At 42.4% G+C, this 25,079-nt stretch overlaps 2 protein-coding genes across 2 annotated transcripts; both read left to right on the top strand.

Moving 5' to 3' along the window:
- The first annotated feature begins 3,895 nt into the window (after nucleotides 1–3,895).
- LOC115173280 (protein S100-A1) lies at nucleotides 3,896–6,183 on the top strand. The gene is made up of 3 exons (XM_029731232.1): nucleotides 3,896–4,043; nucleotides 5,338–5,488; nucleotides 5,924–6,183. Exons 2-3 carry the CDS (start codon nucleotides 5,348–5,350, stop codon nucleotides 6,080–6,082), a joined length of 300 nt encoding a protein of 99 aa, XP_029587092.1. The 5' UTR covers nucleotides 3,896–4,043; nucleotides 5,338–5,347; the 3' UTR covers nucleotides 6,083–6,183.
- Nucleotides 6,184–14,967: 8,784 nt separating this feature from the next.
- Nucleotides 14,968–17,245, top strand: LOC115173281 (ictacalcin). The gene is made up of 3 exons (XM_029731234.1): nucleotides 14,968–15,074; nucleotides 16,270–16,412; nucleotides 16,878–17,245. The coding sequence occupies exons 2-3, from the start codon at nucleotides 16,275–16,277 to the stop codon at nucleotides 17,016–17,018; spliced, it is 279 nt and encodes a 92-aa protein (XP_029587094.1). The 5' UTR covers nucleotides 14,968–15,074; nucleotides 16,270–16,274; the 3' UTR covers nucleotides 17,019–17,245.
- The last annotated feature ends 7,834 nt before the right edge of the window (nucleotides 17,246–25,079 follow it).

Consider the following 25,079-nt stretch of genomic DNA (forward strand, 5'->3'; position numbering starts at 1 on the left):
TAATTATTTGTTCTTAACTGACTTTCCTAGTTAAATATATATATATTTTTTTAAAGTAAGACCAAGGAGCTGATCGTAGACTATAGGAGAAAGAGGGGAGAGCGCGCCCCCATCCACATCAATGGGGCTGTTGTGGAGCGGGTAGAAAGCTTTCAGTTCCTTGGCCTCCACATCACTAAGGACCTAATATGGTCAACGCACGGCAGCGCCTCTTCTCTCTCAGGAGGCTGAAAAGATTGGCATGGGCCCTCAGATCTTCAAAAAGTTCTACAGCTGCACCATTGAGAGCATTTTGACTGGCTGCATCACCGCTTGCTATGGCAAATGCACCGCCCTTGACTAAAATTCACAACAGAGGGTGGTGCGGACAGCCCAGTACATCACAGAGGCCGAGATCCCTGCCATCCAGGACCTCTATATCAGGCGGTGTTAGAGGAAGGCCCAAACAAATGTCAAATTCTCCAGCCACCCAAGCCAAAGACTGTTCACTCTGCTACCTTCTGGCAAACGGTACTGGAGCATCGGCTCTCGGACCAACAGGCTCACAGAGAGCTTCTACCCCCAAGCCATAAGACTGCTAAATAGCCAGACTGCTAAATAGTCAAGTAAGGGTACCCAAACTACAGTATCTGCACTGACTCTATCTTGCACTGACCCTACACACACACTCACTAAACTATATATACAAACCTGCCCACACAAAACCCACACACATTCACATGCACTACATACGCACACACATACATAACATACGCAGACTGACACAACACACACACACACACACTCATAATTTGCTGTTGCTTCTCTGTTCTTAATTTGACTGTTATTGTTATCCATCCTGATGTCTAGTCACTTTACCCTGCCTTCTTGTACATATCTACCTGAAATACCTTGTACATTGATCTGGTACTGCTACTCCCTGTCACAAGCGTCAGAATGAGTAGACCAGGGTGCAGCGTGGAATATGTTCATCTTGAGTTTAATGAAGAAATGAACACTTTACAAATTAAACAAAAATGACAGCCGACAGTTCCGTCAGGTACTTACAACTAAACGGAAAACAACTACCCACAAAAAAACAAAGGAAAAACAGGCTGCCTAAGTATGGCTTCCAATCAGAGACAACGATAGACACCTGCCTCTGATTGGAAACCATACCCGGCCAAAACATAGAACACAAAACATAGAATGCCCACCCACCTATCACACCATGGCCTAGCTAAACAGAGAAAACACAGCTCTCCTAGGTCAGAACGTGACACTTCCTGTATATAGCTCCACATTGATCTGGTACTGGTACTCCCTGTATATAGCTCCATTCTTGTGTATTTTATTTTATTCCTCGTGTTACTATTTCTATTTCTAAACTCTGCATTGTTGGGAAGGGTTCGTAAGCAAGCATTTCACGGTAAAGTCTATAGCAGTTGTATTCGGCACATGTGACAAATATCATTTGATTTGATGATTTTGATATAAGTCATCTGAAGAGACGAAGAGACTAGAGTGACATGATAACCCTGCAAATATGCCATTACACAGCAAGTTAAACATTTTTGCAAGGCTCAAAATAATAGGAAAATGATGACATTTGCAGAAGGTTCTCGTAGTGTAAAAAGAAAGAAAGTCGCATATTCTGTGTATGCTTCCAACAATTGGGTAAACCTAACGACCAACGTTTCGGAAACATAGTGTCTTCTTCAGGTATTTGTATATCAAATATTCATCTTAGGTGTGGGCAGTTTGGTTTGGCTGTTTCTCTCACTGACCCTGTAGATATTCAAGTTCAAGATATTAAAGAACTTGTTTGGTTGTGCAGTTCAGTTTACTATCATAGGAGTTATACAAATAGAGAACCCTCAAGCATGACAGGCAGCACAAACTATCTCTTTCTAAGGATAAGCCATGGGTAGTGGAGCACAATGAGGCTCAACGAGCCATTGAATGTCACATGTGAGTTATGCGTTGGGAAATAAAGAATGGGAAAGAGCAGTGGTGTAAAGAACTGAAGTAAAAATACTTGGAAGTACTACTTAAGTAGATTTTTGTGGTATCTGTACTATACATTATTTTAACAACTTTTACTTTTACTTCACTGCATTCCTAAAGAAAATAATGTACTTTTTACTCCATACATTTTTCCTGACACCGAAAAATACTTGTTACATTTTGAATGCTTAGCAGGACAGGAAAATGGTTTAATTCACACACTTATCAAGAGAACATCTCTGGTCATCCCTACTGCTTCTGATCTGGTGAACTCGCTAAACACATGCTTCGTTTTTAAATTATGTCTGAGAGTTGGAGTGTGCCCCTGGCTATCAGTAAATTAAAAAAATAACTAGAAAATGTGGTTGTCTGCTTTGCTTAATGTAAGGAATTAGATATTATTTATACTTGTATTTTTCCTTTTGATACTTAAGTACATTTTAGCAATTACATTTACTTTTGATACTTACATTTAAAACCAAATACTTTTAGACTTTTACTCAAGTAGTATTTTACTGGGTGACTTTCACTTTTACTTGTGTCATTTTCTATTAAGATATTTTTTACTTTTACTCAAGTATGACAATTGGGTACTTTTTCCACCCCTGGAAAGAGTATAGACGATTGAGAGGGAAAAGGGTGTAGGCCGAAAATATTGTATTTTTTTTATAAAGCTGGGTGTTGTCGCTAGGTGACCCTCCCTGGATGCCCATGTCTTTTTTCTCAGCAAATTATGTCATACCTCTTCACAACGTATGCCCACACCACACACACACACACACACAAACGCAAGCACACACACACACACACAAAGGGTTAGGGCAGAGAAGCAGACCAGAGAAAACATGAAGGAATAGAATGGGAGAGACGAAGAGAACTCTGCCATTGCATCAACTTCCCCTCATTGCTACAGTCCCAAACAACTACATGTAAAACGTTCTTTTAAATCTTTCGCTTATATTAAGAATTTCACTTTTAGTCTACACCTGTTGTTTACGATGCAAGTGAGGAGTACAATTTCATTTGATTAGTAGAGGACTAGACCATCACAAGGCTATTCCACTAGAGGGCATAAAAACATGCCCATCCAAAAGTTTCAATGTTGCACAATAAAACTGCAGCACCCCTCCATTATTTATAGGACCACTTTACATGGCGGTTGCAGAGACATATTTTTGTTTTCTGGCTATTTAACGATGCAGTTTTGATATGTGGTGTAGACAGATATACACCACTGCTTTCTCAATCGGAATGTATCGAAATGTACAGAAAACATAATAATAATTATTATATTGCTGAGAACATAACTGGATTTACTATAGCTTTCTTATTGGAGCAGGAGGTTGGCGCTCGTCCTATTAAAAAAACACCTAAATGCTATGTGCTATTCCATATAGTGCACTACTTTTAACCATGTGAAAATGAATGCACAATATAGAGAGTAGGGTGCCAATTGGGACACACCTATAGGTCTGGCCTCTCACGTCATTATAACCACTCCCAGAGTGATACAAATCACACAGGTAAAAGTCTCACTACATGTAGTAGCAGGGACGGTCACCATCATAAATTCTGTCTATAACTGCTTGGCTAATTATTAACACTCCGATCAACTGTAATGATAGTGCTTGCTCAAACAAGTTGTTTGTCATTACAATCAATACTAATTGATCATTTACAGTAGGCTATGTCTATTTTTCTGTACCTCACTCTAAATGTTCATTGTTTAGCCCACCTCGTTTATTCTGTGTATAAGTGGGAGATTAATAAAATGTAGGGCTATTAATCATTTAGAGAAAAAAATATACGTTGAGTTAGTCATTTTAATCGTTTTTATTACACAGAGCAAAATATTAGCTTGACTATGTTTGATAGGTTTACCATGGTAACCTACTATCATGGTCTTACTGTCTTGCTCAATATCCACGGTATCATTACTTCCTTCACTGAAGGCAGCGCATACAGGGCGTCGCCTGTCTATAAATTCTCAGGCGTGATATTTCTCAACTCTGCACAATTCAACCTCTTCTCAATCGCCAACTCAACACTCGTGAACGGTAAGAATTCAGCCTCTAACGCGAATGTAAAAAGTCGATTCAAGCTAAATCGTTTTGTTAATCCTATCTGATCTCCTCCTTCAACTCAGAAACTAGTATGCAGACTTAAAATATTTGCATTCCTCGTCTTGTGCGGTTGACTTTGAAGTGCAGTTTTCTATGGAGTGGGTGTCCATACTTTTCATCTGTAAATATAAAAGTGAACATAAGTAACTTTTTTACAGTCCAGACTTACATTTTTATGTGTTCTGCATTGATTAAGGATTTTAAAACTTCATCATTTTTATAACTAAAATAATTACACTTGTCAAAAGAGCAATAGAGCATGGTCAACATATAGGAATATAACCTGTCATGTTTGCTTAACAATTCTAGCATTATAATTGTGTGTGTTATAATTGTTTTGCCTAAAATATAATTCGTTTTTTTATATTATTTAACATTAAGGAAATTGACTGAAATAAATGTTTCCTTTCATTCAATTTCCAGTCAAGTCCCCATCTGCTGCTCTGACTCATTCGAGCCATTTCCTTTTAGCCCTAATGATAATAACCATCATGTAGTATTGTCTAATATTAACTCAGTGGAGTCCAGAGAGACTACACCAGGGTGTGGCTCACTTTGAATGAATGGATTTAGAGCTGACTGTCGACATGTACACACACACACACGTGTTTCCTCAGTGTTGGTGCAGCCTCTCTTTCTCTTGTCCAGTTTGTCTTTCCTTCTACCCAGTTTTGGACGACATTTTCCACACAGTCAGTCATTTTCTCTCTTATCTCAGAGAAATGGCTTATAAAAAGAGGTAGTAAAAAATGATGTAGTATGAGATCATCTTCGGTATGAGATGGATCGGGCTGTACGCAGCGTGGACGTACCGCCGTCCGTACCGCCGTCCAGGTCAAGTTAGGTCAAAGTATCTGTGTTTTCTTTGTGTATCTGACTGGTACAGGATGTATGGGAATGTATTTGTAATCAACTTTTGTTAGTGGAAGTTTGCTAGATTACTCATCAGAGCATTTCTCATCGGAATAGGCTGGGCATATGGCACAGGGTACTGATTTTCTTCAACACGTTCTAATGCTCAAATACATACACACACACACACACACACACACAGAGATTACGAAATTCACTCATGAAATATAGTTCCTTTAGCCGACATCTATCTCTTACTCTGAATTTGCTGTCATTCAAATGTAATCTCTCTCTCTCTCTCTCGCTCTCTCTCACTCTCTCTCTCTCTTTCTCTCTCTCTCTCTCTCTGTCTCTCTCTCTCTCTGACCTCACTCAGACCTGCAGCCATGCCGTCAGAACTGGAACGTGCCATGGAGTCCATGATCACCGTGTTCCACAAGTATGCTGCTAAGGAGGGCAGTGGCAACACTCTGAGCCGCCGTGAGCTCAAGGACCTGATGGAGAACGAGCTCTCTGGCTTCCTCAAGGTGGCCATCTCTAATACTTTCTCCACTAAGGTCTGCGTCCCAAATGGTACCCTATTCCCTATAGAGTGCACTACCCTATGGGCCCTGCTCAAAAGTAGTGCACTATATAGGCAATAGGGTGCCATTTGGGATGCACAGTATCTTATCTGTATTACTATCTACTACTAGCTGTAGTAGCACTCCGCGTTAGTTTGATACAGCAAACATGCACACTTTATGATTAGGAACAGGAGTTTTTCCTGATTACGTGAGGTAACCAGGAAAAACTCGAGTTTTCCCTGATTTAAGTGGTCAGCAAAACAACTTGTCCCTACTTGTCATGTACTTTACCTGCCCAATAAAGAGTAGCAACTTTCACTGTTGTCCCATATTAATATCAGTGAAATTACAGTATTAATATTTAGTATTATTAAAATGTCCCTGTCTTCCTTTCAGTCTCAGAAGGACCCAACCACAGTAGACAAGATAATGAAGGATCTGGACTCTAATGGTGACGGAGAGGTGAACTTTGAGGAGTTTGTTTCTCTAGTCGTGGGTCTGTCCATCGCGTGTGAACAGTGCTACCAGATGCACAAGAAGAAGATGGGGAAGTGAGGGATGAAACGAGGAGAGGAGGAAGGGGCGCAGAGTTGAGAAGGGTTCTAATTTTCACTTTTGTAATTGTCACACTGTCCATTAAACACAAAGACCAAGAAGGTGTTGTCATTATTTTGTGTGTGTGTTTGTGTGTGTGTGTGTGTGCTAAGCAAGCAGCGTGAAGTCCTTTGTGTAAAGTACTTCACGCTACTTGTTTAGCATGTGTGTGTGTATGCGTGCGTGCATGTGTGTGTGAGAGAGACGAGGAGAGAGAGACTTTAAAATGTTTTTATATGGTTTTATATGTGTTATAACCAATCTATTGGAGTTCTATCAGAGTAAAAGTATCGTATACGTGTGTTGATAACTTTGTCTACATGCTCACAAGACAAATGCATGACAGTCTTGAAGACCCCATTCAAGTCTTACCCTACGAGATCTGCAGCCTGCTGGATTACTGTCATACCTGATCATTAATAAATGCACCTACCTGATATCCCAGGCCTAAATTAGTCCTTTATTAAAGGAGAAAAAGTAAGAAAGAAAAAAATGCATGTTGACATCTGTTGGGATGATTCCTATTCTGAGACAGCTGCCCTCAGAAGAATGTCAACAAGCATATACCATGTCATTTCACAGCTTTACCTGTGATTTCAGTCTTATACAAAATACATAAAGCATACCTGGATTTGTCATAGAGGGCAGAGGTAACTATCCTGTGAGGCTGATACAGATTCACTTAGCACCACCGAGAGGAATGCTCAGAATGTTCTACAGTACAGTACACACCCTCGGTCCTCATGATCTTTGGTCAGACATCTATCTACATCTTATCTTTATGATTCAAAATGGTGTAACATTTTGACTGCGAAACACAGTACAGTTGAAAAATTCTTGATTTTGTCTTAATTTGATTGTATATAACAGAGGCCATCAAAAATAACTATAGGGTGGTTGAATAAATAGGACACATACTGTATTGTCATATCATTATTTTCCCCACAAGGCCTTTCTCATTGTGTGTCATGGTCTGGTGCATGTTGGGTAACAAAAGCTGCGGCTGGGTAAGCTGTTATTTCTCTCTCTATCTCTATCTCTCTCTGAGTGTACTTGGGCAGGGCCTACTCTGCGGCCAACCAATGTTATTGGCTACGAGATCAACAGGGGAGTTGTTAGGTAATGACACATAGAAAGGTTTTGGAAACTTCCCTCTATCATCTCATAACATAATTTCTACTCACTTTGTGCTATGTGCATTTTACAGAATACTGTACTGCTCTATAGTGCACTGTGTTAAATGAGACAACAAAAATCCACAGACATTTACATATTCTTCATTTTTACATTATATTTAGTGTATTCATCTTAAAGGCCCACTGCAGTCAAAAATGTGATTTCCTTGTGGTTAATTTATATTTCCACATTATGAGGTTGGAATAATACTGTGAATGTCACGACTTCCGCCAAAGTCGGTCCCTCTCCTTGTTCGGGCGGCGTTCGGCAGTCGACGTCACCGGCCTTCTAGCCATCGCCGATCCACTTATCATTTTCCATTTGTTTTGTCTTTGTCTTACACACCTGGTTTCAATTCCCCAATTACTTGTTCATTATTTAACCCTCTGTTCCCCCATGTTTGTTTGTGAGTAATTGTTTGTTGTAAATCGGTCCGTTATTGTGGGCTCGCTATATTGCTTTGTATATGTGTATTTTGAGTAAAGTACATTGATTAATCATATCTGCTGTCCTGAGCCTGACTCTCTACACCAGCTACACACAGGACCATTACAGTGAAATTGTGAAAATTCTTGCTTGAGAAATTGCTCTATTTCTAGAAGGTATTTTTGTTCCTTTTTGACCATTTTAATTGATATTGAGATTGAAAATAAAAAACAGCTGCATTGGACCTTTAAGATAGCTAGTTGGGAAAAGCATATATCTAGGTCGTAGTAAGTACATTTTTCCTCCATAAAGTAGCAAGTGCTAGCAGGAAAAAAGTCAAGTGCGAGTGTTAGTTCACGAAATGCAAGTGTTCTTTTTTTTTGCGAGAGGGAGGGGTGCTGTAGGATTATTTAAGATACTCTTTGAAGGGGTAGAGTTTCAGATGTTTTCGGAAGATGGGGCACCAGGACAGAGAAGAGCTTTGAATGGGCTGAGCGGGAGCTGCCCTCCCGCAGGGACAACATTAAATACATACCCAGTGAGCAAAACTGGTTGAAAAAAAGACATATTTCCAACCAGTTCTGCTCTCTGGGGTGGAAGTCATTGATCATTGGTTTGAGAGTCATTCTCAGAAGAAGAATGGTCAGAGAATTTCAATTCCAAATATTTAGATAAAAGCCCTAAAAATAACAAATGTAGTTCCATTTACAATGCCTGTCTCAAAGTATGTCCATCTAATTATTTAAAAACAAGAACAAGGTCTGGCTTGCTCTGGACAGGTCCTCTTGTCCTTTGCATTCTGGGATCACTGTGATTAGTCCACAGTTCCATCTTTGACCACTAGATCTCAGGAGAGTACAATAATTCTACTGTTGAACTCTAAGCTTGACAAAAAATGGACAACAAATCAAGCTATGCTATGGCATCTCATGGTCGTATCCATTAGGCACCAAACGGAAGGAACATGGAGGCACTACCAAAACCGGTGTCCAATGACTAACCCTAGTTTCTGTTTTCTGTTGCAAAACCTTTTGATACTCTATTGTCCTAATGAATACAACCCAGATCTACTTATTGTGTTAACCCTCACATAAACACAGCAAAAAAAAAGAAACGTTCTCTCACTGTCAACTGCGTTTATTTTCAGCAAACTTGACATGTGTAAATATTTGTATGAACATAACAAGATTCAACAACTGAGACATGAACAAGTTCCACAGACATGTGACTAACAGAAATGGAATAATGTGTCCCTGAACAAAGCGGGGGTCAAAATCAAAAGTAACAGTCAGTATCTGGTGTGGCCACCAGCTGTATTAAGTACTGCAGTGCATCTCCTCCTCATGGACTGCACCAGATTTGCCAGTTCTTGCTGTGAGATGTTACCCAACTCTTCCACGAAGGCACCTGCAAGTTTCTGGGGGGAATGGCCCTAGCCCTCACCCTCCGATCCAACAGGTCCCAGACGTGCTCAATAGGATTAAGATCCGGGCTCTATGCTGGCCATGGCAGAACACTGACATTTCTGTCTTGCAGGAAATCACGCACAGAACGAACAGTATGGCTGGTGGCATTGTCATGCTGTAGGGTCATGTCAGGATGAGCCTGCAGGAAGGGTGCCACATGAGGGAGGAGGATGTCTTCCCTGTAACGCAAAGCATTGAGATTGCCTGCAATGACAACAAGCTCAGTCCGATGATGCTGTGACACACCGCCCCAGACCATGACGGACCCTCCACCTCCACATCGATCCCACTCCAGAGTACAGGCATCGGTGTAACGCTCATTCCTTGGATGATAAACGCGAATCCGACCATCACCCCTGCTGAGACAAAACCGCGACTCGTCAGTGAAGAGCACTGTTTATCAGTCATGTTTGGTCCAGCGACGGTGGGTTTGTGCCCATAGGCAACGTTGTAGCCGGTGATGTCTGGTGAGGACCTGCCTTACAACAGGCCTACAATCCCTCAGTCCAGCCTCTCTCAGCCTATTGCGGACAGTCTGAGCACTGATGGAGGGATTGTGCGTTCCTGGTGTAACTCGGGCAGTTGTTGTTGCCATCCTGTACCTGTCCCGCAGGTGTGATGTTCGGATGTACCAATCCTGTGCAGGTGTTGTTACACGTGGTCTGCCACTGCGAGGAAGATCAGCTGTCCATCCTGTCTCCCTGTAGTGCTGTCTTAGGCGTCTCACAGTACGGACATTGCAATTTATTGCCCTGGCCACATCTGCAGTCCTCATGCCTCCTTGCTGCATGCTTAAAGGCACGTTCACGCAGATGAGCAGGGACCCTGGGCATCTTTCTTTTGGTTTTCAGAGTCAGTAGAAAGGCCTCTTTAGTGTCCTACGTTTTCATAACTGTGACCTTGATTGCCTACCGTCTGTAAGCTGTTAGTGTCTTAACGACCGTTTCACAGGTGCATGTTCATTAATTGTTTATGGTTCATTGAACAAGCATGGGAAACAGTGTTTAAACCCTTTACAATGAAGATCTGTGAAGTTATTTGGATTTTTACGAATTATCTTTGAAAGACAGGGTCCTGAAAAAGGGCTGTTTCTTTTTTTGCTGAGTTTATGTAACAGAGATAAGAACGTGCCATAAGGTCCCTTCACAGCTAGGTGGAAATGTCGCCAATGGAGCTATGGAATTGGATCCTTTTTTCACACCTCAATTGGTTGGTATGTTGTCAAGGAGGACGGTCACATGTGTTTGCGAGCAGAGGACCACTAGTTCTGACCACTAGTTCGAGCCCAGTATGGGGACAGGGACAGTGTAGGAAGCCATACTGTTATCAGCACACTCCACAACACTCTCAATTTAAACATTATTATCTTTGAAGGAGAGAAAAGATATTGTTAAAGCACACACAGTGGAGGTTAATGTAAGCAGAGGTGGGTATAGTTGTTTGTGTATGTGAAACCGGAGTCAAGGGTCAGTAGAAAAGGAAGAAAAAAACTGAGAGGAGTTCCACAGGGGAGCATGCACACACACACACACACACACACACACACACACACACAAAACCCAGGCCTTTATTATCCAGTGTTCACATATAAGAGCAATAGTTAAATAAACATCAGGCACACATCCACATGCATATATATATTACCAACACATCATATGAGAACACAATCATCTTCACAGACAATGATAATATATTTGTGTCACCATGTTGAGATATAGCATACACCTGCATATTGCAACATCCTAAGGCCAAGGGGATATTCAATGGTTATCGTATAGATACTTAACATAGTTGAAATTCTGATCCTTACATGTGATCCTATTGTATTGAAGGCTAATGCTAACTTGAAGACATATTGAATTAAGGTTGAATTAAGGACGAATTCCAAAGAGCAGACAGAAAGAGAGGAATGTGGTTGTTCAGCTCAACAACAATGTAGCACTTCTAACAAATGGATAAGGAGAGCAAGGACCAGGCCAAACACAAAACTCAGACATATACACATACAGACAAACGCAGAAACACAAGTAAGTACACATAATGCATGTATACTTGATACCTCTACAGGAACGGTGTCCCCCCGCGGGGTGGTTGAGCTAACATAAGCTAATGTGATTAGCATGAGGTTGTAAGTAACAAGAACATTTCCCAGGACATAGACATGTCTGATATGGGCAGAAAACTTAAATTCTTGTTAATCTAACTGCACTGTCCAATTTACAGTAGCTATCACAGTGAAATAATAGCATGCTATTGTTTGAGGAGAGTGCACAGTTGTCACGGATCCCTCTGGAACTGTGTCATTGCGCACACCTGGTTGTAAGGCTTGGGCGTAGTGGGCGAGGAGTCAGGCGCAGGAAGCAGAGAATACAGGGTAGTGTTTTTAATGAACACAACGGCGAAACACAAGCCACCCCACAGCGATCCAGAGCGCACACAAAACCAAAGTGCCCCAAACACAGGGGACAGAAAATAGTCGGCGCAAACCACACACTAGCACCTAAACACATGAGCGTGTACACAAGCAAAACACAGATCAACAATCCCACACACAGAGCAGGCGGGCCTACTGGCTAAAATAGCCCAGCTAATCAGCCCAACACAAAACAGGTGCAAACAATAAATGAAAAGGGGGAAAAAAGGGAATCAGTGGCAGCTAGTAAGCCGGTGACGACGACCGCCGAGCGCCACCCGAGCAGGAGGGGGAGCCACCTTCGGTAGGAGTGGTGACACTGGTCCCCATTCCCACTGATTGTAATTGTTTAAATGTGCCCTTTGGTTTCCATTGGGCTGTCGATTATTGTTCCAATGTCCATTGGTCATGTGAGTACCTGTGCTTTGTTGTTCTGGCTTTCATGCCGCTTGTATTGCGCAGATGATTACGGGTCTCATCGCGTGGTGTATCATCCGTGGTGTATCATTGTGCGCTTGTGTTTTCGGGTCTCATCCCGTGTTATTTATTCGAGGTACTCCTCGCTCTTTTTGTTTGGGTTTCAACCCTGTGTTTTGTATACGTGTTTGTTTGGTCTTCGTTCCCGTGCCATGGCACGCTGTAATTTGGATCCATAAAAACCTCTAGTACGCATTCCTGCGCCTGTCTCCCGACCATTTATACCAACTTGACAGTAATCAACCATTAAGGGAGACTGCGGGAAGGGCCTGTCCGACAAAGCTGCGACTGGTCTGTCCGGTGCCGCTGCAACTTCAGCAGCTGCAACTGGCCCGTACGATGATGACGCAACTTCGAGGTACTCCTCGCTCTTTTTGTTTGGGTTTCAACCCTGTGTTTTGTATACGTGTTTGTTTGGTCTTCGTCTCCGTGCCTTTACATGGCACGCTGTAATTTGGGTCAATAAAAACCCTATTACGCATTCCTGCGCCTGTCTCCTGACCCTTTATACCAACGTGACAACAGTTATGAACTTGAAAATGTATTAATAAACCAATTAGGCACATTTGGGCAGTCTTGACACAACATTTTGAACAGAAATGCAATGGTTCATTGAATCAGTCTAAAACGTTGCACATACACTGCTGCCATCTAGTGGTCAAAGTCTAAATTGTGCCTAACCTGGAATATTACATTTTGGCCTTTCTCTTGCATTTGAAAGATGCTGAAAAAAATATGGGGAAAAAAACGATTTTTTTCTTTGTATTATCTTTTACCAGATCTAATGTGTTATATTCTCCTACATTAACTTCACAATTACATAAACTTCAAAGTGTTTCCTTTCAAATGTTATCAAGAATATGCATATCCTTGCTTCAGGTCCTGAGTTAGATTAGCGTATGTCATTTTAGGCGAAAGTGGAAAAAAAGGGTCCGATCCTTATTAAACCATAGACCACACACACTCACACACACACGAGCACCAAGACTGCATTGGTTGCTATGGCGGAGAAGACCCTGGTCCCGAGATGTTTATCATTATGTTCAGTCAGGCTCCTGTCTGACTCATCTGCTCATGGCCATGTCAGTGAGTCACAATCCCAACCTCAGAAATGTGGAATTAATTCGCTGTGGAGGAAGAGTGGACCCACTCAATACCATAACACTCCCAGGTTTATCCAGTGGGTCAGGAGGAACTCCATTTGCAGAGCTTGACTGGAACTACTATACATGCACATTAAGCTTCCTGACTGAGTCACAGACATACACATTCAGAACTCATTTTAAGGGGAACCAGCCCCTCACACAGTAATCTAGATACAGATTTTTAGGTATAAAGGCAGGGAGTTATGGGAGTGGTACGCAAAGCATGCACCATCTTTCTCTGTCTCCAAGTCAAGATTTACAGTAAAAGAGCCTGACGAAGACGTCTGACTCGAAATGCTGAACTCAATAATCTGTTATAATCTTTTATAGTGTTTGAGTCAGGGTGTCTATTCTTCTTGCAAGCTTAAGAAGGGTATCACAAGATGAAGTTGATGATAAATTGCTCAAAGCAACAAAGAAAGAGCACGGGACAGGGACACTGCCTAGGACTGACTGTGTGTGTATGTGTGGCATATCTTTGTATAATTAACAGCAGAGATAAACGAAAGGTTGCAAAAAGTGCTACAGTACAGAAATGACGTAGTATGTGTTGGCGAGTAAATACTATTTTCTGCTCTGTAAATACAGTAGTATTAGGTTTATTACAGTTTACCTCATCACATAATTGTAATAAGGCACACACACACACACACACACACACACACACACACACACACACACACACACACACACACACACACACACACGTGATGAAAATGGCACTAAACAAGTCTATGCTTTACAGGGTTTATGTTTATGCCCTTACATTTGATACAAATCACAATCAATTACATTATTGATACAGAGACTATTCTCCTCCAGTCAATACAGCCCATGCCTCCCAGTTAAAAGCTTTGTAAAAGATGTTGGCCAAGTTGTGAAGCAATTCCTATAAGTGCATCTAAGAATCTACCTTGTGACTGAAGTTCATGGTGACCAAGGAAACCGCAGGCTTTTGGGACATGTTATTATATAAATGATACTGCATGACTCACACAAACAAGCAGGGGTGTGAAGCTATGTTCATTTCCCTCTGTCAAACACATATCCTATGTAGGGAATAGGGTGCCATTTGGGACGGAGACCCGTGGTGAAATTAAATTCAAGATCGGCTGCCATACTACACTTAAATAAGTGAAATGTTTTCTCATAAAGTCTTACTTTGCAATGTGCTACCTTTACTTTTTGGATGGCACTCATATTACATGTAAACAACAGTATATTTATGAGTGTGTTTATCTTATCCATAAGTACAATGTAATACAAGTCTGCAGGACATTACACTGTATGCTTACCAAACCACCAGTGCACAGTATCAATAACGTATTGTACGTAATGCAGTGCATTAAGACATATGAGTAGGCAGATTCAATGTTAGCATCATCTAATTCATTATAAACAAGTTAAAACAGTAGGCCTATTTGGAAGCCATTATGGGCTTTAATACTTTGCAATCAAATTATTTCTTAAACAAATCCATTCTCTGTAAACGTACAATACAACTAAAGAATACTGGTCATAAGCTCAAAGTAAGCTTAATCTAAATGCATTGTTTCGCCTGTATTGTGAGAAGGGCAGTGAATTCTAAATGTATTGCATCTAAAGTCAAGGGTAATGAATGGTTGGATATGATAAATGAATGAAGAGAATAGTTGAAGAGTAAAATAGTTCATGTACCAGAGAAAGAGCGAGGGGGAAGAGAATGTAAGGAACAAAAGAGGGAGGGATGGAGGGTGTGGTGATGCATAAAACACCCCTTACATCCCGACCTCCACCACTCTCTCACTCTCTCTCCATACACTCACTTTTTCCTTTGCTTTCTCATTCCCTACAGTTCTTTCTACATCTCGGTGAGTAGTAACTTCAATCTTGGTTTTCTTAATTGTGCTCCCTAATGTTTAAACTTCAATGTTACTGTAGTGGTTTTAAATGTTATCCCTGTTTAGTATGTTTTGTTTTGTGCACTTACATTTTTCTCTTGATTTTTGGATTTAACCCTTCGCTCACTTGACTTCTGTTTCAGAGTTTTGCAATTTTAAACAAAATGTCCTTCTTTGGTTCCTAATGTGGTTGATTTTATTGTGATGAATTGATTCTGTAACTGAGGCTTGCAAACCAGTCATTCTGTACCAATGTGTTTTGCATTGCAGAGGACAGGTTGGGTTTAACTTATCGCTGTGTGTACTAGTCAGTAGTTGTAATATCGCAGCAGTTTGTGGTTCTCCTATTCTCATTCCCTTTTCCTTACTTTCCCTTCTTTCATTATTTCCTTCTCTCTCGGTCTCATCTGGCTAACATTCCCTTGACTCTACCCTTTTCTCCCTCAGCCACACACACACACACACACACACACACACACACACACACACACACACACACACACACACACACACACACACACACACACACACACACACACACACACACACACACACACACAGAGAGAGAGAGGAAGACAAGAAGATTAAAGAAGTGACACTTGGGGAAAACACACAGCATATGGAAAAATATGGTGGGGTGTTATTCAGTAGAAGAGTAATCCACCGACGGGATTTGCCCAGACCTTTACATGTTTCCTCCACTGGAGCCATGTTAATTACCAGGAGAGCATGGCGTTTCCATAACAGTGCTTGTGTTTTTCACCATAGAACCTGTGGTAGAGACCATGGTTGCCTCCCAAATGGCACCCTGTTCACTATGTAGGGCTCTGGTTAAAAGTAGTGAACTATGTAGGGAATAGGGTGCTACCATGGGCTCAGAGGAAACCAGGTTTTATTTTGATTCCTTTAATTGGAAAATACACAAGAGACAAAAGCTATGATGACGAAGCTACAGTATCATGCAATGCAACAACCATATGCTTTCAGTGAATTCATTGAAATGGTTTAATGCACCACCGAATTGAGTTTTCATACTTTGAGAGTGAAAGAACGGACAAATAATATTCTTACCTATAGTGAGCAAGAACAATAATGTCCAGAAATCTTTTTTATTTAGTGCTTCACTAGGTTCTGTGTCCCTCTCTGTTTTCCCCTTCAACTATAGTCACCATGTCTGGGATCCAGCAGGCCATGTCTCTCCTCATCACCTCCTTCCACAAGTACTCTGGGAAGGAGGGGGACAAGTTGACCCTCAGCAAGGCCGAGCTGAAAGAGCTGCTCCAGGCTGAACTAGGGGAGATGCTGGGGGTGAGTGAGACTGAGCATACAATTCCTAATGATCTGGGAAGAGATTTTTTGTTGTTGCACTACAGCAGAGGTGTCAAACTGAATTCCTGGAGGGCCATGTGTTTGTAGATTTTTGTTATTTCCTTAAATTAAGACTGAGAGATCCAGGTGAGGGCCCTCCAGGAAGTGAGTTTGACACCCCCTGCTCTAGAGGCTGGGTCAGTGCTCTCTCTTCCGAGATCCGTTGGGTCGGGAAAAATAGGAATGCCGGAAAGATTGGGTCCATTTCTGAATACAGCTCAAATAAACAATGCTTGCTAACTCCAGCAATGGCATCCCAAAATATTTCGATTAACTAAGATGTATATCACCTTTGGCCAGAAATACAGCAAAGTGTCTCCATGATCAAAATAAACAGATAGAGCAATCATGACAGTTTTCTTGTTAAGCTCCCCCTACTTTCTTCTGCATTCTGTCTGTTTTCAGAAAGCCAGTGACAAGTCAGCAGTTGACAGAATCTTCAAGGACCTGGACTCTAACAAAGACAACACTGTTGACTTCAAGGAGTATGTCACCCTCGTGTCCTGCCTCACAGTGATGTGCAATGAGTTCTTCGTAAACAAGTAGAGCACAAACACCACCTAGTGGCCATAATACAAAACTGCAGGAGGAGACCACTCAAATGAACAGAGATTAAACAGAGGGAGATACATTTGGAGGACAATGACATGCAAACACAGTGAAGCAGTCTAGAGTAGTAATATTACAGTAATATATAATAGTCAGGTTGAATCTGGGAAGTTGTCCTTGTAATGCAAAGTCCATCGATAAAGGAATTCGATGAGTATGTTCTACCTGGTCTGATGTGGTGTCATTTTTTTTGTGCTGCTGTCACTTCTTCATATCACATGTTTCTTACTGAGGTTTTTCTTACTAAGATTACGTTTAAAGTCTTTCTTGTATGAAAATGTGCATCCGTTTCACACAAAGGGAAATAGTTGGGTTCATTCTACGCATATGCAGTGGCTTAGGCCAACATGCTATTGGGTACATATGATATGAGACATCTGCCTCTGGTGAATGGTATAACTATTAAGCTAAACAAGAGATCAGTGGATCTGTTTAATCACCACCGAAGGGTTTGGTATAGCACATGTGTAACTTGTTAGACCCCTCAAGAATCAGGGCATGTGTCCTCAAACCTCTCCTTCTCTGTCTTCACTGAGAAGAGTGGGGTCTAGGTAGGCATGTTTCTCATGGGCAACTTAATCCAACTCGTATTGGAAAATGGATGTTGTAATAAGCAATAAGGCACAAGAGGCCGTACTATTATTTAATGGATATCACAGGTAAATGACTCTGTTCAGTCCGACACGAAAAGACAATGGAGGACAGGTTTAGTATATGGCGGCAGGTAGCCTAGTGGTTAGAGCATTGGGTCAGTAACCGCGAGGTTGCTAGTTCAAATCCCCGAGCTGACAACTTCAAAATCTGTCGTTCTGCCCCTGAACAAGGCAGTTAGATCAAATCCCCGAGCTGATGTTGTTATGCCCTTGAACAAGCAGAATGGCGAACTTACTAAATGACTGTGTAATATTAGGTTGCTTCTTGTGTAAATACTTTCCGTCTGGATTTGTTCCTAGGCTGTTATTGTAAATAAGAATTTGTCCTTAACTGACTTGCCTGGTAAAATAAAAAATACTTGGAACCTCATCAACATAGGCCTACTGCAGTGGCATGACTTTCAAAGCAATAAAAGTTGGTCAAAATGGTTCACTCCAACAGGGGGGAGATACAGTGTGGCTGTGGCTTGCTATATAAAGCAGGCAGATAAGCAAGCAGGCATTCAGTTATTGTTTGATTGAATGTTAGAATGGGCAAAATGAGTGACCTAAGTGGTATGATGGTATGATCGCGCCGGTTCCAGTTTCTCAGAAAAGTCCGGCCTCCTCGGCACGCAGGACAGATTCTATGGTTTACCGAGAATGGTGCTACAAACAAAAACACATCCAGTCAGCAGCAGTCCTGTGGACGAAAACAGCTTGTTGATGAGAGAGGTCAGAGGAGAATGGCAAACAGGTGGGCAGAACGGCATCTCGGAACGCACAACTCGTCGGTCCTTTTTACTGATAGGCTTTTGCAGCAGACAACCACACCGGGTTCCACTCCTAGCCTTGATGATATCAGAGCAAAGTATGTTGGTGCTGGGATCCTTATTATGGGAGATGTTGACCATGTTAAGGTGTGTCTGGACTATTCTCAGAAAATGGATTACAACAATTTGTTAACATTCCAACTAGACAGAATTCCATCATATACTTTGTCATTACCAACTTTGCGGACTTTTATAGTACCCCCTACAACAATGTCACCTTTGGGTCTCAGTGATCATAATATTGTAGTTCTGTCACTAACACAATCATCAAGAAAGTAATTCAACCAATGAAAGAGTTAAGCATCAGAGGATGTGGCTAGTGGTTTTCCCTCATAGGAGGTTGGTGGCACCTTAATTGGGGAGGACGGGCTCGTGGTAGTAGCTGGAGCGTAATACGTGAAATGGTATCAAATACATCAAACAAACACATGGTTTCCATGTGTTTGATGCCATTCCATTTACTCTGTTCCAGACATTATTATGAGCCGTCCTCCACTCAGCATCCTCCACTGCTTTCCCTTCTTAAATGGCCGGAAGTAACACATGTGGAGAGCACACAGCAGAAAACAGACAACTTCTACAACACCCTAAATCAAGCCATTGCAGCTTACTTCCCAAAACAGGTGGATGGATGCATGCACAGGATAAGGAGTGGATTTCACCTAGAATCAAAGAGCTGATAAAAAGCAGACAGAAAGCCTTCAGTGAAAAAGACTGGCCTTCATGGCACGCTCTGAGGAACAAAACCCAGAGAGAGATCAAGGCAGCAAGATCAACATTCTACCACACCGAAATCCAGAAAAACAAGAGGGAGAACCCAGCAACATGGTACCATCAAATTGAATCTCTGACCAGCAGTAAAAAGACAATTTCCATCAAAGTTGACGCGCTCGACCCAGAAAACCATTATGCTATTGCCCATGCTACACTCTTTTGGTTCCAGCTAGAACCCTTTTGGGTTCTATGTAGAACCCTCTGTGGAACTCAAAAAGGTTCTACCTGGAACCAAAATTCAAAAGGCACTCACATCTGAGCTATCTTTGTTGCAGGTACATGGTAACAGTTGAACAAGATGAGAAAAAATAAGGAACCCACACACTGCTCTTGCTAGTATCACTGCTCTTTATTAAGCTTTACGTATCGCCCTCTATCTGGAACCAACACTTTTTTTAAAGGGTTCTCCCATGGGACAGAACCCTTTTAGGTACTAGATAGCACCTTTTTTTTCTAAGAGTGTATAAATTACAAGTTTTAATCTGTCACCACATCATTACTACAACATGCATTCTTACCAGCTATGCCACTCCTTACTGGTGAACCATGGGAAATACACATGAGACAACTCTCTGTTCAGAAAAGCCCCAGGTCCTGGCCTCATCAGTGGCAGATTCATCAGGCTTGTGAAGGTTTTGTTGCTGAATGGGTAACACAGGATATCCAAAAGAACATCTTCAACCAACAGCAGCTGCTTCAAGGGTAGCTCAACAATACAAGCCTTGTAAGCATGGCAGACCAGCTGACACCAGAAGCACTTGGGTCCTGATAAGGCCTTTGATCTTGTGGATCACACCATTGCAATGAAACCTTTTGCAATTATCTGTCCGACCAGAGACCTTTTACTTCCTTTTCCAAAACCAGGTGACAAGATACCATAGGACTCTATCCCAAGCACTCTCTTGTGGCCTCCCCCAGGGCACACAGCTTGGTCCAATTGTATTGTGGCTCACATCATGGTGCATCAGAGGGCACCCTGTCTAACTCCTGTACCTTTGTGGATAATCTGAACCTTTTATTTTTTAACTATGCAAGTCAGCCTACCCCAGCCCAGACAACACTGGGACAGTTGTGCACCACCCTATGGGACTCCCAATCACATCCAATTGTGATACAGCCTGGAATTGAACCAGGGTCTGTAGTGACACCTTGAGCACTGAGATGCAGTGCCTTAGACCACTGCGCCACTTGGGAGCCCAGGTCTTAACCTCATCGAATCCAGACCCATATGTGACATTCCCAACATATAGCAAAACCTCAACCAAGAGTGTGCAAAGCTGTCATCAAGGCAAAGGGTGGCTACTTTGAAGAATCTCAAATATGTTTTGATTTGTTTAACACTTTTTTGGTTACTACATGATTCCATATGTGTTATTTCATAGTGTTGATGTCTTCACTATTATTCTACAATGTAGAAAATAGTAAAAATAAAGAAAAACCCTTGAATGAGTAGGTGTGTCCAAACTTTTGACTGATACTGTATTTATAATAGCAGCCTAAAGACATTTAACATTAAGGGTGCGTTCGTAAATCCACTCTGGCGATCTACTCCGATGTGCCAGAACGCAGAATAATTTATGAATTTACGAATGCTCAACACCCGTTGAATATGGACGGTGTCAGTAAACATTGGCAAAAAAGCTGAATTAAATTGTTGCCAGCAGCACAGTACCGTCACCAACGCTCTAGATAACATGAAAACAGCCTAACCAGCTCTGCTAGGGGGGTAAAATGGTCAGAGTGAGGTGTTCTCTCATTTGTGTCTGGAAATAGCTAGCAAGCTAGCCAACGTTAGCCAGTTAGCTTGATGCTTGACTGCCGTTAGAAGGCCAGAAACTCTGAATTTACGAATGGACAATCTGACAATGCTCTGAATTTACAAACGCCCAGAGGGCACTCCAGATTGAACTTACGAACACACCCTAAAATGCAGGTTCATTACCGGTTAACTGTAATTTGTGATGCAAAGTGGTCTAAAATGACTGTGATGTTTTATGGAACCCCCGGTATTGTTGAATACTCTATTTGGATTGGCTTAAAGGGCAATCTAGAGTGTAAATTCGAAATTAGAGTTTGCTTTGATATCAGTGTGACAGATTCACTTTACCGAGTGTGTTTCAGGTAGCCTAAACGGTCACGCGCTTTTATCTGCCCAACGGCATCTTCACTCATGACTGGATAGGTCTTTTGGAGGTAAGCATATATTCGTCAAGCTATAGCCTACTTTTACTTTTAATGTTTTAGTTCAGAATTCTCAGTCAAAACAACACATTTTGAGACTAATCACTTGACTTGAGTAACTTTGAAAGAAATTGCAACTTTATATTCCGACCTAGACAGGTGGCCTTGCACCCTAGGAATTGACATATACAGTGCATTTGGAAAGTATTCAGACCCCTTCACTTTTTCTACATTTTGTTACGTTACAACCTTATTCTAAAATGGATTACATAAATGTTTTTTTCTCATCAATCTACATACAATAACCCATAATGACAAAGCAAAAACAGATTGGACATGATTTGGAAAGGCACACACCTGTCTATATCAAATAAAATAAAATAAAATAAAATGTTATTTGTCACATGCGCCCGAATACAACAGGTGACCTTACAGTGAAATTCTTACATACAAGCCCTTAACCAACAATTCAGTTTTAAGAAAAATACATGTTAAGTAAAAAATAGATAAGTAAAAAATAAGAAATAAAAGTAACAAATAATTAAAGAGCAGCAGTCAAATAACAATAGCGAGGCTATATACAGGGGGTACCGGTACAGAGTCAATGTGAAGGGGCACCGGTTAGTCGAAGTAATTGAGGTAATATGTACATGCAGGTAAAGTTAAAGTGACTATGTAAAGACAATAAACAGAGAATAGCAGCAGCGTGAAATGTGTGTGTGTGGGGGGGGGGGCAATGCAAGTAGTCTGGGTAGCCATGTGATTAGCTGTTCAGGAGTCTTATGGCATGGAGGTAGAAGCGGTAGCAGAGAGAACAGTCTATGACTAGGGTGGCTGTAGTCTTTGACAATTTTTAGGGCCTTCCTCTGACACCGCCTGGTATAGAGGTCCTGGATGGCAGGAATCTTGGCCCCAGTGATGTACTGGGCCGTACGCACTACCCTCTGTAGTGCCTTGAGGTCGGAGGCTGAGCAGTTGCATTACCAGGCTGTGATGCAACCAGTCAGGATGCTCTCGATTGTGCAGCTGTAGAACTTCTTGAGGATCTGAGGACCCATGCCAAATCTTTTTAGTCTCCTGATGGGAATAGGTTTTGTCATGCCCTCTTCACGACTGTCTTGGTGTGCTTGGACCATGTTAGTTTGTTGGTGATGTGGACACCAAGGAACTTGTAGCGCTCAACCTGCTCCACTACAGCCCCGTTGATGAGAATGGGGGCGTGCTCGGTCCTCCTTTTCCAGTAGTCCACAATACATTGAGTGAGAGGTTGTTGTCCTTACACCACATGGTCAGGTCTCTGACCTCCTCCCTATAGGCTGTCTCATCATTGTCGGTGATCAGGCCTACCGCTGTTGTATCATCGGCAAACTTTATGATGGTGTGGGAGTTGTGCTTGGCCGTGCGGTCATGAATGAACAGGGAGTACAGGAGGGGACGGAGCACGCACACCTGAGGGGCCCCTGTGTTGAGTGAGGATCAGCGTGGTGTATGTGTTGTTACTTACCCTTACCATCTGGGGGCGGCCCATCAGGAAGTCCAGGATCCAGTCGCAGAGGGAGGTGTTTAGTCCCAGAGTCCTTAGCTTAGTGATGAGCTTTGAGGGCACCATGGTGTTGAACGCTGAGCTGTAGTCAATGAATAGCATTCTCACATAGGTGCTCCTTTTGTCCAGGTGTGAAAGGGCAGTGTGGAGTGCAATATACACTGCTCAAAAAAATAAAGGGAACACTAAAATAACACATCCTAGATCTGAATGAATGAAATAATCTTATGAAATACTTTTTTCTTTACATAGTTGAATGTGCTGACAACAAAATCACACAAAAATAATCAATGGAAATCTAATTGATCAACCCATGGAGGTCTGGATTTGGAGTCACACTCAAAATTAAAGTGGAAAACCACACTACAGGCTGATCCAACTTTGATGTAATGTCCTTAAAACAAGTCAAAATGAGGCTCAGTAGTGTGTGTGGCCTCCACGTGCCTGTATGACCTCCCTACAACGCCTGGGCATGCTCCTGATGAGGTGGCGGATGGTCTCCTGAGGGATCTCCTCCCAGACCTGGACTAAAGCATCTGCCAACTCCTGGACAGTCTGTGGTGCAACGTGGCGTTGGTGGATGGAGCGAGACATGATGTCCCAGATGTGCTCAATTGGATTCAGGTCTGGGGAACGGGCGGGCCAGTCCATAGCATCAATGCCTTCCTCTTGCAGGAACTGCTGACACACTCCAGCCACATGAGGTCTAGCATTGTCTTGCATTAGGAGGAACCCAGGGCCAACCGCACCAGCATATGGTCTCACAAGGGGTCTGAGGATCTCATCTCGGTACCTAATGGCAGTCAGGCTACCTCTGGCGAGCACATGGAGGGCTGTGCGGCCCCCCAAAGAAATGCCACCCCACACCATGACTGACCCACCGCCAAACCGGTCATGCTGGAGGATGTTGCAGGCAGCAGAACGTTCTCCACGGCGTCTCCAGACTTTGTCACGTCTGTCACATGTGCTCAGTGTGAACCTGCTTTCATCTGTGAAGAGCACAGGGTGCCAGTGGCGAATTTGCCAATCTTGGTGTTCTCTGGCAAATGCCAAACGTCCTGCACGGTGTTGTGCTGTAAGCACAACCCCCACCTGTGGACGTCGGGCCCTCATACCACCCTCATGGAGTCTGTTTCTGCACGTTTGAGCAGACACATGCACATTTGTGGCCTGCTGGAGGTCATTTTGCAGGGCTCTGGCAGTGCTCCTCCTGCTCCTCCTTGCACAAAGGCGGAGGTAGCGGTCCTGCTGCTGGGTTGTTGCCCTCCTACGGCCTCCTCCACGTCTCCTGATGTACTGGCCTGTCTCCTGGTAGCGCCTCCATGCTCTGGACACTACAGACACAGCAAACCTTCTTGCCACAGCTCGCATTGATGTGCCATCCTGGATGAGCTGCACTACCTGAGCCACTTGTGTGGGTTGTAGACTCCATCTCATGCTACCACTAGAGTGAAAGCACCGCCAGCATTCAAAAGTGACCAAAACATCAGCCAGGAAGCATAGGAACTGAGAAGTGGTCTGTGGTCACCACCTGCAGAACCACTCCTTTATTGGGGGTGTCTTGCTAATTGCCTATAATTTCCACCTGTTGTCTATTCCATTTGCACAACAGCATGTGAAATTTATTGTCAATCAGTGTTGCTTCGTAAGTGGACAGTTTGATTTCACAGAAGTGTGATTGACTTGGAGTTACATTGTGTTGTTTAAGTGTTCCCTTTATTTTTTGAGCAGTGTAGATTACATAATCTGTAGATCTGTTGGGGCGGTATGCAAATTGGAGTGGGTATAGGGTTTCTGTAATAATGGTGTTGATGTGAGCCATGACCAGCCTTTCAAAGCACTTCATGGCTACAGACATGAGGGCTACGGGTCGTTAGTCATTTAGGCAGGTTACCTTAGTGTTGTTGGGCACAAGGACTATGGTAGTCTGCTTGAAACATGTTGGTATTACAGACTCAGACAGAGAGAGGTTGAAAATGTCAGTGAAGAAACTTGCCAGTTGGTCAGCACATGCTCGGAGTACACGTCCTGGTAA

Source organism: Salmo trutta, chromosome 34 (assembly GCF_901001165.1).
Source record: "Salmo trutta chromosome 34, fSalTru1.1, whole genome shotgun sequence".
Classification (NCBI taxonomy): domain Eukaryota; kingdom Metazoa; phylum Chordata; class Actinopteri; order Salmoniformes; family Salmonidae; genus Salmo; species Salmo trutta.

Coding starts and splice junctions, on each gene's coding strand:
- LOC115173280 (XM_029731232.1), top strand. CDS start 5,348: ATGCCGTCAGAACTGGAACGTGCCATGGAGTCCATGATCACCGTGTTC. Junction 5,489..5,923: donor AGCTCTCTGGCTTCCTCAAG/GTGGCCATCTCT, acceptor TCTTCCTTTCAG/TCTCAGAAGGACCCAACCAC.
- LOC115173281 (XM_029731234.1), top strand. CDS start 16,275: ATGTCTGGGATCCAGCAGGCCATGTCTCTCCTCATCACCTCCTTCCAC. Junction 16,413..16,877: donor AACTAGGGGAGATGCTGGGG/GTGAGTGAGACT, acceptor GTCTGTTTTCAG/AAAGCCAGTGACAAGTCAGC.